Raw genomic sequence first — 15,642 nt, forward strand, 5'->3', positions numbered from 1 at the left:
ATGTGCCAGGCATTTTGCTAAATACTTAATACAGGGGTGTGGGACAGCTTGGGTGGACGGGCATTATGTGAGGCCGTATATAGAGCATTTGCAACATATGCGAGTCAGTGTTGGATGAATATAAGGAAATGTGAGCCCATTCGTCTCATACAGACAGCAGGGAATCTCTCCATGTGCTTGCCTAAGTTTCAATGAAAGTATGGTCATAAATATCAGTGAATCTGAGTGTGTGCACATATGCACGTGTGTGTACATATATGCATATGGGTGTACACACACCTCCTTATACCTGGGCCAACTGGTATAATTGTTCATTTTTTTATCAGCTGCCTGGGCTTCGTGAATCCCTGGCATGCCCTGAGCTCATTGCCTTGCAGCCATCAAGCCCACACACATTGTGGTGACAGCAGCATGCTGGGGTGGGGAGGCACTCTGCTCTCTTCAGCCACAGTCTGTGCCAGGCAGCAGGGCCCCTAATGGGGAGGTACACATTGATTACACCAGGCTTACAGCCACAGGTACACTCAACAGATGGGCCAGGCTCAGGGACTCTGGGAGCAGGAGAGACAGAGCTGGTAACTTTAGGTCCAGAGGACCTGGCCTTACAGGCTAGACCCTGGCCCAGGGTTGATGCCTGGCCCAGGAACACCATCTCAGCACAGTAGGGGTTGGGGCTGCTGAGGGGCCAGGTGTGTATCTTCCTTGCCTCCTTGCTGCCCTCAGGATTAAGTCCCCAGTCCCATACAACCTGGACACACACCTCCCCAGCCCCTTCTCTCCCTCTCCTCTTGTACTGCACCAGCCATACTGAACTAGTCTGTTTTCAGTACACACCCTCCCTGGGCTTTCTTGAGGCTTTTCCCTCTGCCTGATTTCTCCAAATGACATCACCTGGGGCTCAGCTCCCTCAACAAGAATGCTTCTCTGACCCCTCCTGACTTCCTAGATCAAGGAAGGGTCCCTACACACCTGAAGTTCCTATAGGCCCCTGGACAGCCCTATCATCCCACTTCCTGATAGATCCTTTCTTCCCTATTGGACCTTGGCCCCAGGAAGGAAAGGAGCAAGGCTCAGTAGTTCATGGCTTTATTCCAATGCCTGGAATGGTATCTGTTCAAAGGTATTCCATAAATATTTAGTGAATAAATTATTGTTAAAAGCCTGTTGTGAGAGAATGGTTAAGGTCCCCATATCTAAATCATGGTGTGTGTCTGAACAGGCTCTTGGTCTCTCAGATCTCAAGGCTGGGAGAACCAACCCTTCCCCTCCCCCTCTCCTCCATCCCCCCCCCCCCCAACAGTAATCATCATCCTCAAAAGGTGTGAAGATGGTAGAGTTTATAAAGGTCCTGGAAGTCATCAACCCTATTTTACAAATGAGGAAACTGAGGTACAGAGAGCTTAAAGTGGCTCACTAATAGGATGACCAACTCATTCTGGTTTGCAAGAACTTTCCCACTTTCAGCACTGAAAGTCCCATGTACTGGGAGACCCCTCAAATCCCAGGCAAACTGGGACAGTTGGTGACATTCTTATCCAGTTAGTCATGGCAGATCCAGGACTCAGACCTCAGACTCCTCAACTTTAAATCACATGCCTTCTCCCTGCTCAACTGCCTCCTGAGGTTCCTAAAAATTCAATGACTTGCCTGGGCATTGTCTACCTTTTGGATGTCACCTCCAGGCCACTTGGCACCCTCCTGGAGCACCATTTCCCATAAGCATGTGCTCAAAGAGCACAGGGCATTCATATTAACCTAAGTCAAATATAACCCAGAAGTTCATTTCTGGAGGAAAAGCACTTTATATAATATAGAAAAAATTAAATCTATTATTAAAGTAACTTTATAATGATATTAAAGTAGATTTTTAAGTAAAAAACTTCACCCACAAATTATTTTCACTTCTCTATGTTGCCTTGCATTTTTCTCTTTATAGGTGCATATTTTTTTTAACAGAATTGTAATACAGTGTTATATATCATGCTTGTTCTTCTTTTCATTTCACATTATAGAAATCTGGTTTAGATTTTCCTCATTCTGGATCCTCCACGTCACTAACATCCCTCATTAGCCCAGGTCTGGGCTCAGGGCTGCCTGCTTCCTGAAGGACTCCTTCCTCGGCAGGGATTGCTAACTCAGGGCCCCAGCTGGGCTTCTGCGGGTTGCCATGTAAACACTGTCCTTGTGCACATGTGCTGTTTGCAGGGCAGAGGGACATAGCTTTCATCGGATCCTGAAAAGGTCTGAGGCCCAAAGAGGTTAAGACCCACAGCTCTACAGCCCCCTAGAGAAGGAGGTACAGCCTCATCTCCATGCTCCCAGGGCTGCATTCTCTACTGCGCTTGGGCTGACCCCAGAATTCTATGCCTCCCTTACAATAAGTATGGTTCTCAAAAAAAAAATCAGGTTCCTCTAGATGAATAGTCCATCCTGATAACTATTCTGACCACAATACCCCCTTGTCCTGGATCTAAAGGCACCATTGAAAGAGAGCATGGCTGAGAGCTTGAATGTCTTCTTCCTCTAAGTTCTTTTCCCTTTTGCCTCTTTCTACATCGTGCATAGCTCAGGCTGAAGCCCTTACCAGCCTTTCCCATCTCCTGGTCTAAGCTCCCTGATCCATGCAACTCCTGGTTGAAACCGTTTTCTCAGTACGACTGCTGAGTTTTAAGTATTCCCATCCCAAATAAAGAATGTTGCCTCTAGGGCCAGCCCAGTGGCTCAGGCAGTTGGAACTCCGTGCTCCTAACTCCAAAGGCTGCCGGTTCAATTCCCACGTGGGCCAGTGGGCTCTGCCCTCAACCACAAGGTTGCCAGTTCAACTCCTCAAGTCCTGCAAGGGAGGTGGGCTCCGCCCCCTGCAACTAAGATTGAACACAGCACCTTGAGCTGAGCTGCCTCCTGGATGGCTCAGTTGGTTGGAGCTCGGGCTCGCAACCACAAGGTTGCCAGTTCGATTCCTCAAGTCCCGCAAGGGATGGTGGGCAGCGCCCCCTGCAACTAAGATTGAACACGGCACCTTGAGCTGAGCTGCCGCTGAGCTCCCGGATGGCTCAGTTGGTTGGAGCGTGTCCTCTCAACCACAAGGTTGCCGGTTCGACTCCCACAAGGGATGGTGGGCTGGGCCGCCTGCAACTAGCAACGGCGACTGGATCTGGAGCTGAGCTGTGCCCTCCACAACTAAGATTGAAAGGACAACAACTTGACTTGGAAAAAAGTCCTGGAAGTACACATTGTTCCCCAATAAAGTCCTGTTCCCCATCCCCAATAAAATCTAAAAAAAAAGAAGAAAGAGAAAAAAAAAAAGAATGCTGCCTCTAGTCACACCTAGAATTCCTTAGTATTTGGGGTGTGGTGATTCACAGGAACATTTTGAGGGCCTTCTGACCAGAGGCAGAAAGTAGATGAATCTACCTTTCAGAATCCTTTCTTTCTGGAGACTTGGATGGTTCAAGATGGAACTGGGGCCTTTGTATCATTGCTCAGAGCTCCAGCTCCCAAAGCCACAGAGATCCCTGGGACACCATGGCCTATAACCAAGAGGCTAACTGCCTGTGAGCCATTGTGTTACCACTTTGATCACTGGACCTGGGGAGGGTGGGGGACAGCTGTGTTCAGCTGCACCATTGTCCCCAAGAGCAATGGCAGCCATGGCAATAGGGAGGCTCTGCAGTGATTTCTGTAAGAATAACAATAACTAAATATTGCTATGCACTGTGGGATACAGAGGCACCATCATAATCACCACAGCTACTAGATGATGACAGTAATTAGGTGCTATGGTTTCCCAGCGACCCCCAGGAGCATTGCGGGGTGAGGCTGGCCTGTCAGATTACAGAAAGGGGCATCCATGCCAGTGGATCCTCTCGGGCTGGCTAGGGCTTCAGCTATACTTCCTCCATGGGATTCCTCCTCCTCCTCTCCTCTTTCCTTGCCCTCAGCCTCAACTGACTCAGGATTGAGGACTGGGGACACAGGAGTAGGTGACCCCATTCAGCATACCACTCTAATATATGTATAAGTTTATCTTCTCTTATCAACAGATTTTAGGGGTTTGCGGAATCTTGGGGACTTCTTAATAGGGTTCCTCTCACATCAAAGTGAGCTTTATTAGCCAATTACTGAATGACACAGAGGTCCTGGGATATGGCCTGGAGAGGAAGTCATTATAGTATTGACTTTGGGACTTTTCCAAACCCAATAGCTGCCTCTCTGAAAGAGCCTGTGGAAGCTGAGAGAGGGCTTTGGAGACAGTTTCCTGAGCATGGCATCTTACACAGGGCTGATCTCTGTCTGGTCACTGACCCTAACCACGGGGTATGTGAGAAAGCTGAGTCCAAGCGCCTGTCCTTTGAGTAAGCTGTCATTTCTCCAGTCATCTAGTCTCAGAGCCAGGAGGAAACGTGGAATTCATCTGATGTATTCTCAACGCGAGGGCAAAAATCCCATCTATGGCATCGCCGATAAATGGACCTGGGGCCTTAATCTGAAAGGGGACAGGGAATTCATTCCATTGTCAATTCCCTAGACTAAATTAAAATCTACTTCCCCAACACACCTGCTCATCGGTTCTGATTCTTCTCTATGAAGGCACACAGACTACAATCATTCCTTGTCCCTTCAGGTTTTAGAAGATTGCTAAACACACCTGCCTTCCACCGCCTTTGGCTTTCCCCTTTATGAGATCTGAAACCACCTTTATCCTCTCTCTACAGGTAACTTCAACTCCTACTTCACTGCAATGACCTTATTAATAACTCCCCTGGTTTCCACCCTAAAACTTCCAGCTTCACTGCTCTCTTCATCTTCCCTCCAGGCTCAAAGAAGGATGAGTCCTCTTCTTTCCAAGGCTGACCCCTCCTTCACCTTAGTTTCACCATCCATGCCTCCTCCAGAGCCTGCTCCATGAAGTACACTCTCACTTCCTACAGTTTCTCCAACCTTCGCTGTCCACTACCCCCTTTCCCTCTGCTTAAGATGCTCAGTAGCTTTTGATTTCCCATGAAAAAGGGGAAAATAAGCCCTTGGTCTATGTCATGCTAACCCTCTCCAAGCTTCTGATCCCTTTTGCTCATTCCATCCACCACCGAACTTCTCAAAAGCAGGTGGACACCTGCTGTCTCTGCTTTTTTACCTCCCATTTCTCCTTCCCCCACTTTGATCTGGATTCTGTTCCTGTTTGGTGACCAATACTACTCTCTCAAAGGTCACTAGTGTCTTTGCCACTGTTTCCAAAGACCCCTTCTGGTCCCCACCTGCTTTCTGCAGTATCAAACACTGTTGGCAACTTCTTCCTCTGTTAAATTCTCTCTTCACTTGGCTTCCATGACAACCCTCTCTCCTCAATCCTCTCCATCCTCATTGACCAATCCTCTGTCCATCCTACCTACATTACTGACAGATTCATCTTCTGAAAGCACAGCTCCGATAGTTCCCAATAAGTGTTTCTCTGTTCAGAAACCTTCAATGGCTCACCACTGCCTGCAGGAAAAAAAAAATCGTGGAGTTATAAAATAATGCAACTATATGCAATGCATAATATATAATGCAATAATATGTCAGGGGGGTTCAAACATTTTCAAGCAACAGAATCCATTAAGAAGAATCTTTCTCAGAAAGCACATGAAAACAATGTGCTCTTTAAACATGGCTCCTGTGGAAGCAGGGAGTGGGGAACCCAGGAAATTCCAAGGGCTTTTCAGAATACTATTGGGAAACCACTGAACAAATTAATTTTCTCAATCTGCAGATGAGAAAGAGGCCCAACGAGGAAAAGTGATTAGTAGAAAGTGGTACAAGATGTGATGTAGTCAATCAACACATTTTCATTAAGTGCCTACCAAGTGCCAGCCATGTTCTAGGTGCCAGGATTAAAGCAGAGAACGAGCCGGACATGGTCCTGCTCAGGAGGGGCTAACAGCCTAGTGGGGAATGAATCAAGTATTATAGACAACTACTGAAGTGGCTACAAGTTTGCAAAGGGCGCTGTGAGAGCATGTAGGAGGAGACTCACTTGGTTTGAAGGGCAGAGTGGGCTACCATGAGGAAATGACACACGTAAACTGAGCCCTAAAGATAAATAACTGGCCAAAAAGAAGGGGAAGAGCATTGATGCAGATGCAACAGCTTGGGTGAAGGTCAAGGAGGTGTGTTTGACAGCTAGAAGCTTGGGAAAGCCCAGCAGCTCCTACTCAAAGCCCTGGAGCTGGGTGTGACAGGCTGCAGAAGCAGACAGCCCCATAAGCCTTGCTGAGGACTTGACACGGGGTTCAGAGGCTGGTGGGCGAAGGAAAGGTTCTCAGGTGTTGGATCCTGATCTTTGAAACAGAAGACAATCCACTGCTAAATGCAATGTGGAATTGTGGATTGGATCCTGAAACATAAAATAGACACTAGTGGGAAAATGAGAAATCTGAATAAGTTCTGTAGTTCAGTTCCTAGTGTTATATACCATGCTAAGTTCTTAGTTTTGACCATTGTACCATGGTTATGTAAGACGTTAACATTAGGGGAAACTGGATGAAGGACATATGGAAATTCTATACCATCTTTGCAACTCTTCTGCAAATCCAAAACTATTTCAAAATAAAGAGTTTTAAAAATGCATATATCCTGCTGGCACTGTAGCAGAGACAAGCAAAATTGGATGTGGAGAAGAGAGATTGCAGTAATAACAACAACTAGCACTTGAACAGTTCTTCCTGTACAACAGGCATTATTCCAAGCACTTAATGTGTTTAACTCATTTAATCCTCACAACTCCATGAGGTAGGTGCTATCATTTCCCATCATTATACAGATGAGGAACCTAAGCACAGAGAGGTTAAGTCACTTGCCTAAGATAACACAGCTACTGAGTGGCAGAGCAGGGGTTTAAGGATCTGAATTCAGGCAGATCCTGAGTACTTGACCATTACATTTTACTCCCTCCCCTCGGTGTGCACAGACTATATACTGACAGAGGATATTGCAAGGGTCAGGCAGAAATCATGAGCACGTGGACTAGGGTGATAACAGTAGAAATGGAGCAATATCACTAAACTTAAGATATATATTGGAAGCAGAATCAACATTTGCTTTTGAATCGGAATATGGTAGTTGAAGAAGAGGGAAGAAACAAGAACTAACTCCTGGACTTGCAGCTTAAGAGTAGGGACCAGAACCTCGTCTCCTGACGCTTGGTTCTGCGCTTCTTCCTCCCACCGCTGAAGGAAACCTTCTAGACAGTTCACAGTCTGGCTGTCCCTTTCTCTTACACATCTCCAGAATGCAAAACAAACTGGACCACTTGATGTTCCCACACAGGCCCCGACCTCTCCCACCTCCATGTCCTTGTACAAGCTGTTCCCTCTACCAAAATTTTCTCCTCAATCTCCCGTGGTCCAAATCAGATGTACCCTTCAGGGCTCAGTCAAGTGTCACCTCTTCCGGAAAGCCTTCCCTACTCTCCACAATGAGAAGCACTCACTCTCACCTCTAGATGCCAGCATGTTTTGGCTCTCTTTGGCAGTGTCCTTCCATCCTATAACAGTTATTTGGGTAGGGTCTTGATGGTTGCTCACTTTTGTATTCTCAGCACCAAGCATAGTAAGTACTCAAAAAGGCATCTATTTACTCTGTGAGTAAACAAGCTGTACCTTATTTTCCTTTGTCCCCTTCTGGCTCCCTTTTCTGTCCCCTGAAACCCATTACACACACACACACACACACACACACACACACACACACACACACACACCACCTGGCACCCATATTGGTGGTTTGCATGTTTTAGGGGCTTGTTTAAAGATGATGAATGGATGGCTACACTATCTTATTTACTTGCCTCCATCTTCTCCACCCAACCCATCCCCAAGCAGCCATGCCAACCCGCAGACACACCCTCTCTGGAAGCCCATTTAAGAGCAGAAGATCAAAGAAGCCTTACCCAAAGATGGAGAGGTGGGAGAACATAAGCAGGAAACGAACAAGCAGCGGTACATCTGGAATTGCCCCCTCAAATATATCCATTCAGCTTCTGCAACATGCCAGGCAGAGTCTGAGATCACAGCAATGAACCCAATACCCCTTAAAGTACTCAGAGGCCAGCGGGGAGGTGTCTGGCTGCCAGACTGGGCTACCACAAATCATGATAAGGCACTGCCCAGTGTAAAAATTTCCTGGTGGCCGCCGGCATTCGTGGATCTACAGAGCTCTCCTTTCCCCAAGTCTTAGGCTCAGGCTGCAACCAATCATTTTTGGTCCTTACTCACCCAGCTGTTCCTGGCCTTTATGCCTTTCTTCATGCTGACGGAGCCAGCTTAAATCCAGTCCCCTTAATGCCTCCTTTCTCCAGTACATGCCTTTGTCAGATTGTCCCATAGATGACTCACTCAGCCCCTGTGGAGTACCCCCACCCCTCACCCCACCACCTCCCCACTGAACTGGGCACTTTCTCAAGACCCACCAAATCCTGTGTGTATATCTCTGGGACACAGCACATATTAAATGCTTGTTTATAACATCTGTTTATGTTTGTCTTCCCCTCCTGCTCCCCAACTAGACTGAGCACCTTTAGGGCAATGATGATGTCTCTGTATCCCCAAGCCTGGCACAGTGTTTGCTACCAAGAATGCCCAGTTACGATTTTTAAAATGTAAATTCATGAGTGTGGTAGTGTTCCTGTGAGTGCCAAATTAGACTGCTGCAGCCAGAAACCAAGATGCTCCAGGGCCATATACCAAATAGTGGGAAAGCCAGTGCCCAGCTTGCCCAGGCTCCTGCTCCTCCTACTCCCAGGAACTAGAATTTACAATTGATCAGGAAGGGCATTTCCTCTCTGCTCCTGCCCACTGGGCAAAGGGCAGCAGTGGGCAAAGGGAGCATCTCTTGCCAGGCATCTGGGGAGAACTGGGTTCTCCTTAGTGGGAAACCCTATCTGTCCACTTCCTCCTGGGGGAAAGGGTGGGGGTAGGAATTCCAAAGGGAAGGAGGAGAGGGTAGGCTTAGGGCTGCAAGGAGCTCAGAGGGCCCAGTCATCTTGGCAGGAAGCTGAACACACCCGGATATGGTGGGTGGTAAACGGGCTGGGGCAGAGAGTGCCTGCCCTGCCATGGACACTGACTGAGGGAGTCCTGAAAATCACTCCGAACAAAGGTGCTGGCAAAGGGAACACAGCTCCATTCACACTCTGTTTGGGGGAGGGGAAGGGGCGTCAATTTTTATGAAAAGAACTACTGGAGGTAGAAGAGATTAGAAAACACCAGAAACCTTAGTGACCCCATCTCACCCAATAAAGCCCACCACCGACTTCTCTAGTAGCTTCCAGTTGGTCCCCGCCTAGCTGCCTCTCCATTCAGCGTGCAGATGATCCCTAGGAGGGGAGCTCTGGCTACTGGGTTCTAATCTGAGCTCTGCTTCTCTCCCTTTGTACCCCTGGGCGAATCGCCTTACCCTTCTTTGGGACTTTCTTTCCTCATCTGTAAAATGGGATCAGGATTGGAGTACATGGTCTGTGGAAGCCCTTTCAGTTCAGACATTGCTAGATCCGGTATTCTGCAGACCGCAGGCTTTCTTCCACAGCCCCCAACCCCCACCCCGTACGCCGTCTTAACTCCACCCCCACAGAGCAGCTTCTTCCCCCGACGCCGGCCACTAGGGGTCACTGCCTCCCTTTGTCAGCGACTGAGGAGGTGGCTAGCCTTCCCGCCCTCTCCCGGGCTGAAAGGTAACGAAAGGGGAATCTCCGAAGCCAGTGGGCCTAAGAGGGACCCCACGACCCTCGCTCAGGATCCGCCTCTGCCTGGGGCCGGAAGGTGTGCTTGGTCGACCGGAGGCCCGGCCGCGAGCCAGCCGCGCGGCGGAGCCAGGCGGGGGTTAACGCTAACCCCTCCCCTCAGCCTGACATCACCAGGCAGGAGGAGGAGAGGCTGGCGCTGGGAGAGTGAGAAAGGGAGCTAGGGGAGCGAGCGCGGCTCCACTCGGTGCCCCGGCAGCTCTACATTGTTGCAGATCGCTGGGATCCCGCGGAGCGGCGGCGGCGGCGGCGGGGACGCGCTGCGCCGCCGACTGGCTCTCCTCACGCGGAGCATCCCAGCCGGAGACGCCCCAGCAGCTGGCCGCAGAGCCCCGCGCCTACAGACTGGGCCCCGAGCCCGCAGCGCCGCCCGCCCGCGGCGTGGTAGCCTCCCGCCACCCTCGGAGGACCGCTGGCCATGGACGCCTGCAAGCTGGAGCCCAGCGGGAGGGTGTGAGCGCGCCGGGGCCAGGAGCCCGCACCGTACGGCAGCCGGGCGCGCCGGGGGTGGGTCCCTCTCTCCAGCCCAGCTTTGCGTGGAAGAAGAGGGCGGGGACCGGCCTGAGGAGGAAAGCGGAGGAGAAGGGGGCATGACTCGTGCAACTTGCGGCGGGCATCTGCCTAGCCTCTAAGCCGCTGGCGGCTGGGGCCCGGGATTGCGGCGGCGCGGAGCCCACCCAGCCCACCCCGCCCCGGCCGACGGCTGCGGCTGACCTGGAGCCTCCGAGCGCGCGCCGGCCGGCGGTGATCTTTCTTCGTCTTCCGGCTGGTTTTTGGAGCGCTGGGAGCGCTCTCCTCGCGGCCGCTCTCGCCCGACCCCAGGACTCAGATGGCTCGGATGGGGCTTGCGGGTGCGGCTGCACGCTGGTGGGGACTCGCTCTCGGCTTGACCGCATTCTTCCTCCCAGGTAAATCGTTCCGCCTCTGCCTTTTTATTATTGTTATTGTTATTATTATATGTATATTTTTCCCATCCAGTGCCTCCCTGGGGCTGGGAGCTGGATGGAGGGCACCTCTGGGTTGCAGGGAGTGAAAGGAGCCAGAAAAGTTGGGCCACGGCTTAGGTAAGGGTGTGGGGAGTACCGCCGGGAAAGAGACATTGAGAAGCCGAACAGCCTGCCCTGCAGGGAAGCAGTCTGATGCACGTCTCTGCCATGTAGCAAGAGAGCACTTTCTCCGCTCAGGTTTTCACAAAAGTAATATGTAATAGCGTTCTATTTATTTAATAACCAGCTCTCAGCTCGGGAAGCAGTTTGGAAACACGGCAAGTTACATAAATGCAAAATAATCACCGTAATAACCGTCTCGGGGAATGAGACAACAGCCCCAGGGAGAGGGCGTCGGTCTCGGAGCTGGTAGGCTGTGGGTTTGGAGGATGGCAGGGGGCTTCGTTTCTTTCTCAGGCCCCTTTGCCAGACAGTTTCGGGCGCTTGGGCCCCTCCTACAACACGTCGCACCACAGTGGGCGCGCGGAGCCCGCTCCTGCGGCAGAGTCAGCTTGTCGCTCACCTGCGGTTCCCTTCCCGTAGGGCGAGGCCCGGCCGGGCCCGGCCCGCGCGCGAGCGCAACCTCCGGGCCTTGGCGGGGCTGAGCTTCTCGGAACTCCGCTCCTAGTTTGGGGGCTCTCTTCCGAGGAGGCGCTACGGGTTTCATGCCAGCAAGGTGGCTGCATGACCCACTTTCCCGAGGATACCCTTCCTCTAAGTACCAGCGGCCAAGGGGTTAACCCGACACCCGACCTCGAGGGTAGCCGCGGTGGCCCTTCTGACCGTTGGGATGGGGGCGGAGGCCGGGACTGGCCCAGGAGTATTGTGCTGGGGAATTAACTGGAAAATGCGTTTAGGAGGCAAATCCGACCGAGTCCTTTGCCTGGATTTAACCCTTTGTGTCCATGGGAAGCTGCCCGGCGCCCACAGTGGCTGGTTTCAGGGAGGCTGGCGACACCATAGTGGGTCGGGGTGGAGGTGGGGGGGTCCCTCCACCCCTCCGGGAAGAAACCTGAGACCACCTCCCTCTCTAGCTAGATAAGGGTTTGGGGGCAGAATGGGAACTTGGCTGGAGCACGTGGTCGTGGCCTTAGGGTGGCAGAATAAGGGGACGGAGTACAAAGAGACCAGCTTCGCGTGGGGCAAGAATATTAGATCGCGGGCGCCCTGGGCAGCGACCCGGAGGAGATGCTTGCGATGCCGCAGATTCGCCGGCGGTTTGTTTCAAGCTGCTAGCCTGGCTGCTGAGTCGCTGGGCTGGGGTGCACTCCTGGAAGACAGGAACCTGGCCTCATTCACGTGTATACGCGGTCTGCGGTCAGCTCACTGCAAGCTCCGCAAATCTTGGGGAGTGGCGAAAGGTATCGAAAGCACTTTGTGGAAGCCGGCCCCATAAAGCCCCTACCCTTGCCGCCTGTGGGTGCTGACCTGAGGGGGAGGGGGAATTCCGGGGCATACAGGTATCACTGCCCATTTCAAAGGGGCTTGACTGAGTCCCTCCCCTGCCCTGGCAGGGCAATCACCGTGAGGATGACAGGTCTTTATGTCACACTGGACCTCCTGGAAAGCCGGCAGGAAACACTTCTGACCACCGGTGTTTGGTCTTCCGGGAACCAACCCTTCAATTCCATATTGCCCACACCCTGAACCCAGCTAAAGGAGAGCTTTCCTGGAGCTCTAGTTGGTCCAGCCGGCACACTAGGGGTTAACCTAAGCCTGGGTCAAAGTCAGGGAAGGTTCAGGGGAGGGGGGACAACTCATCCCCATTCTCCCCTCTTTTGGTTATTCCCTTCCCCCAGATTTGGGATGCTTAGTGGTTAATTCCTGCTCTGGGGGGCTGGAGGCCTACCCTACTCCACCCCACTCAGGAAGTAGAAGCAGGGACATGACAGTCTCTCCTGGCTCAAGTGTGGTCACTCCCCCCACCAAAAATCAGATGGAGGGGGTGGGATGCAGAGCGGGACCCACAGCTCAGAAAGGCTCTTAATGTGCACCAGCCGCCTCCTGCCTGATTGTAATTGCTATCGCTGGGTAGCATCAGTAGCTGCCAAAGTCCCCGGACTCAGACTTCAGACTCGCCAAGCTCCTGCACCCAGTGCCTGTGCCCCTGGTGCCTCTGTGAAGGGAAGCAGGTGGATATATGGTCCTGCCCATCTGACACTTGAACAAAGGCTGGTAGGTGGAGAAGTTGCCCTTCCCACACCCCCCTTTCCACCATCATCAGGCTCCCTCCTGATTGCCTGCTGCTGCTTCTCTCAGGGGACTTGCCAGGCTGATGCTCTTTTCTGGGTTCTCCTGGGCTGTGGCAGGGAGTATGGAGGGGTGCAGAGAGGAGCCTGCAGGGGGGAGTGGGGTCAGGTGCCCCTGGAGTGTGTAATGGCCCCCTGATTCCAAAACACTCCCAATCTGGCTTTTGAAGTGTAAGCACAGAAGTATGTTTTCAACATCACAAGCTTTACCAGACAGGGTGTTAAAGCCCCATAGGCCTCTGAGTGACATCTCCCTCCTGTTAGCTCAAAGGAGAGGTTCAGTGAGACATAGGGGCTACATCCCCAAGAGGCACAGAGAAGGAGCCCAGGGAGGAGACAGAGAACCCGCCTTAGAAGCAGGTACTCTGAGGTGGTGTCCCGCCTACACCACACCCTCCCTAATTGGCTTCCCCAAACCTTTAGTCTGGAAAGAGAACACACACCTCAGGTGTCATGGACACCCTCAGAAAGGCAGTCTGGCCGCAGCATACCCCTTTTCTGCAGCCTATGGTGGTTTCCTACGAAACTCAGCATCAGGGCTGTTGGCTTATTTTCTTCTCCCCACTTCTCACAGAGAGGTGTGCTTGCTGGGCAGGATGTTATGGCAAAACCAATTCTGCTGGCCTGAAGTTTGCAGCATGTGTAAATGGGAATCTCAGTTCCTGTTTCAGAGGCAGTGTGGAGAGTGTCTCAGAATCAGATTCAAGGCCTAATGATTTAGGCTGGAATGGAGGAGGAGATACTGCAGAGCTTGGAACCAGCACCCCCAGCTAAGTGGCCTAGAAGACGTCTCTGAGTCTCAACTTCTGGGCTTATGGGACAGGTGACCCTTTGTCTGAGGCTGGCTAAGACTATGATATTGGTCCCCTTCTTGGCCACTCAGCTTTGCACAGTGAATCTTCCTTGTTGGCTACTGTCTGACCCCAGGACCCAGTTTTATGCTGCCAGGATGGTCACTTAGGCCAGAACCCTTGTGCTGATGGCTGAGCAAATGGGCAAGGCTAGGGGGGGGTGGGGGAGGGGAGGACAGAGGATGGGCCCTAGTTGCTATGTTTATGATTCTGCCATTGTTTAGCAGCTAATTATTCATTGTTCATTCACAAACAGAAAACACCCAAGGGAGGTGTGAATGTACCTTTGATATTTCCTGATTGTTTCTTTGCTGGTTAACCTGATAAATTGAATGGCTCCTATCTGGGGGAGGGACAGAGAGGGTATCTGTATGTTCACCTGTTTTGCTGATTCTTTTTTTTAACTTTGAATGTTAGCCGGTGTACCAGGGTAGAATGGATTTCAGCCAGCTGTGGGGCTTAGGCTATAAAATTTCTGACAATGTGTGTAGTCTCACCGTTGGTATCGAGTCGGCGCATGCACTTACATGTGCAAGGCTTTGTGTTGGTTATCTACCATTTATGTGCGCGTGCAAGCCCATGGGGGCTAGGACAAGGAGGTGTGTGCACTGGTGTCTGTGGGTCACCGTGGGGCTGGGACCATAAGCACCGTTTCCCCGAAAACACGATCCCACCAGACTATCAACTCTAGTGCGGTTTTGGGAGCAAAAATTAATAAGAGACTGGGTATTATATTATAAAACCCGGTCTTATATTATAGTAAAACAAGACTGGGTCTTATATTAATTTTTGCTCCCAAAGACGCCTTAGAGCTGATGGTCCGGCGAGGTCGTATTTTCGGGGAAACAGGGTAGTATATAGTATCAAATGTATATACTTTCATATAACTGATTTCCTGTGTCTTTGCAACTAGGATTTTGTGAGTGGTTCTGAGCCTTAGTAATGCCTGTTTTTATGTCCATGTCAGTAAGGATGAGTTTGGGAGGAGACCTAGGATGTACCCTTAGCCAGCTCCTTCCAAGACAGCTGCCAAGTCATTAGTGGGTGGGAAACCTGGACACTGCTTTCTTTTTGTACTCAGCCCTTGGCTTTAGACTGGGTCTCGTGTCCTTTCAGGGAGATGCTCACCTAGAGAGACTTTCCTCTTTTGTCAGCCTCCCTGACAAACAGAGCTCTGCTGGAACCTAGTGTTAACTGGGGCCTGGCTTGCCCTGAGCCTTTTGGGGATGTCTGAATGGCTGGGAGGGGCATCAGGAGATAGGTTTTCAGCTATTAATTTGGCGTCTTTGCTCCCTGCATGAATACTTGGGGAAAATCATCATCTCAGGGGAAAGGTGGCATACTCTGGGCATTTAAAAAGGGGTGTGAGTGTGGGCTTTGGTCCTCCATGGACAGCCCTGCAGAACCATATGTGTGTCCAGGTGGGCAACATACATGTGCCTGGAAGCATCCCTGGTCCATGTAGCAGAAAGTGGGAGCCCTTTATTGGAAAGGGAAGTGGAAATGACAGACAAGGAGTGGGGAAGATAGCCATCCTGGAGCCCAGCACCCTGTACCCAAGTCCAGCTGGCAAGTGTTTCTCCCCTATGATGCCCACCCCTCTCCACAGAGACCTGGTCTGCAGAGCCAGCAGCAGATGTGCTGGGGCAGGAGGTAACTTCAGAGCTGCGAGGGGATCACCTTGCAAAGGGAATGCCCAGAGCTGTAGATAACACCGCTTAGTCCAGTTAACCCTTTAAGCCCTGGATTCTGTTGTGCTGTTTGGGGCTGGGAGATAGGGA

At 51.3% G+C, this 15,642-nt stretch overlaps 1 protein-coding gene and 1 long non-coding RNA gene across 2 annotated transcripts in view; one reads left to right on the top strand and one right to left on the bottom strand.

Annotated features, from left to right (window-relative positions):
- Nucleotides 1–1,328: 1,328 nt before the first annotated feature.
- Nucleotides 1,329–9,569, bottom strand: LOC141572418 (uncharacterized). The gene is made up of 3 exons (XR_012497779.2): nucleotides 9,433–9,569; nucleotides 7,928–8,017; nucleotides 1,329–5,481 (listed from the first exon to the last, which is right to left on the bottom strand). It is a non-coding gene; the product is annotated as an uncharacterized LOC141572418 (long non-coding RNA).
- Nucleotides 9,570–9,642: 73 nt separating this feature from the next.
- Nucleotides 9,643–15,642, top strand: part of NECTIN1 (nectin cell adhesion molecule 1) — a 70,720-nt gene continuing 64,720 nt past the window's right edge. The window contains exon 1 of the mRNA XM_019719332.3: nucleotides 9,643–10,683. Coding sequence (XP_019574891.1) covers nucleotides 10,605–10,683 — 79 coding nt within the window. The 5' untranslated portion in view covers nucleotides 9,643–10,604. The remainder of the gene's footprint in view (nucleotides 10,684–15,642) is intronic.

Source organism: Rhinolophus sinicus, chromosome 14, assembly GCF_057876585.1.
Source record: "Rhinolophus sinicus isolate RSI-liver-muscle chromosome 14, RSI-T2T, whole genome shotgun sequence".
NCBI classification, from domain to species: domain Eukaryota; kingdom Metazoa; phylum Chordata; class Mammalia; order Chiroptera; family Rhinolophidae; genus Rhinolophus; species Rhinolophus sinicus.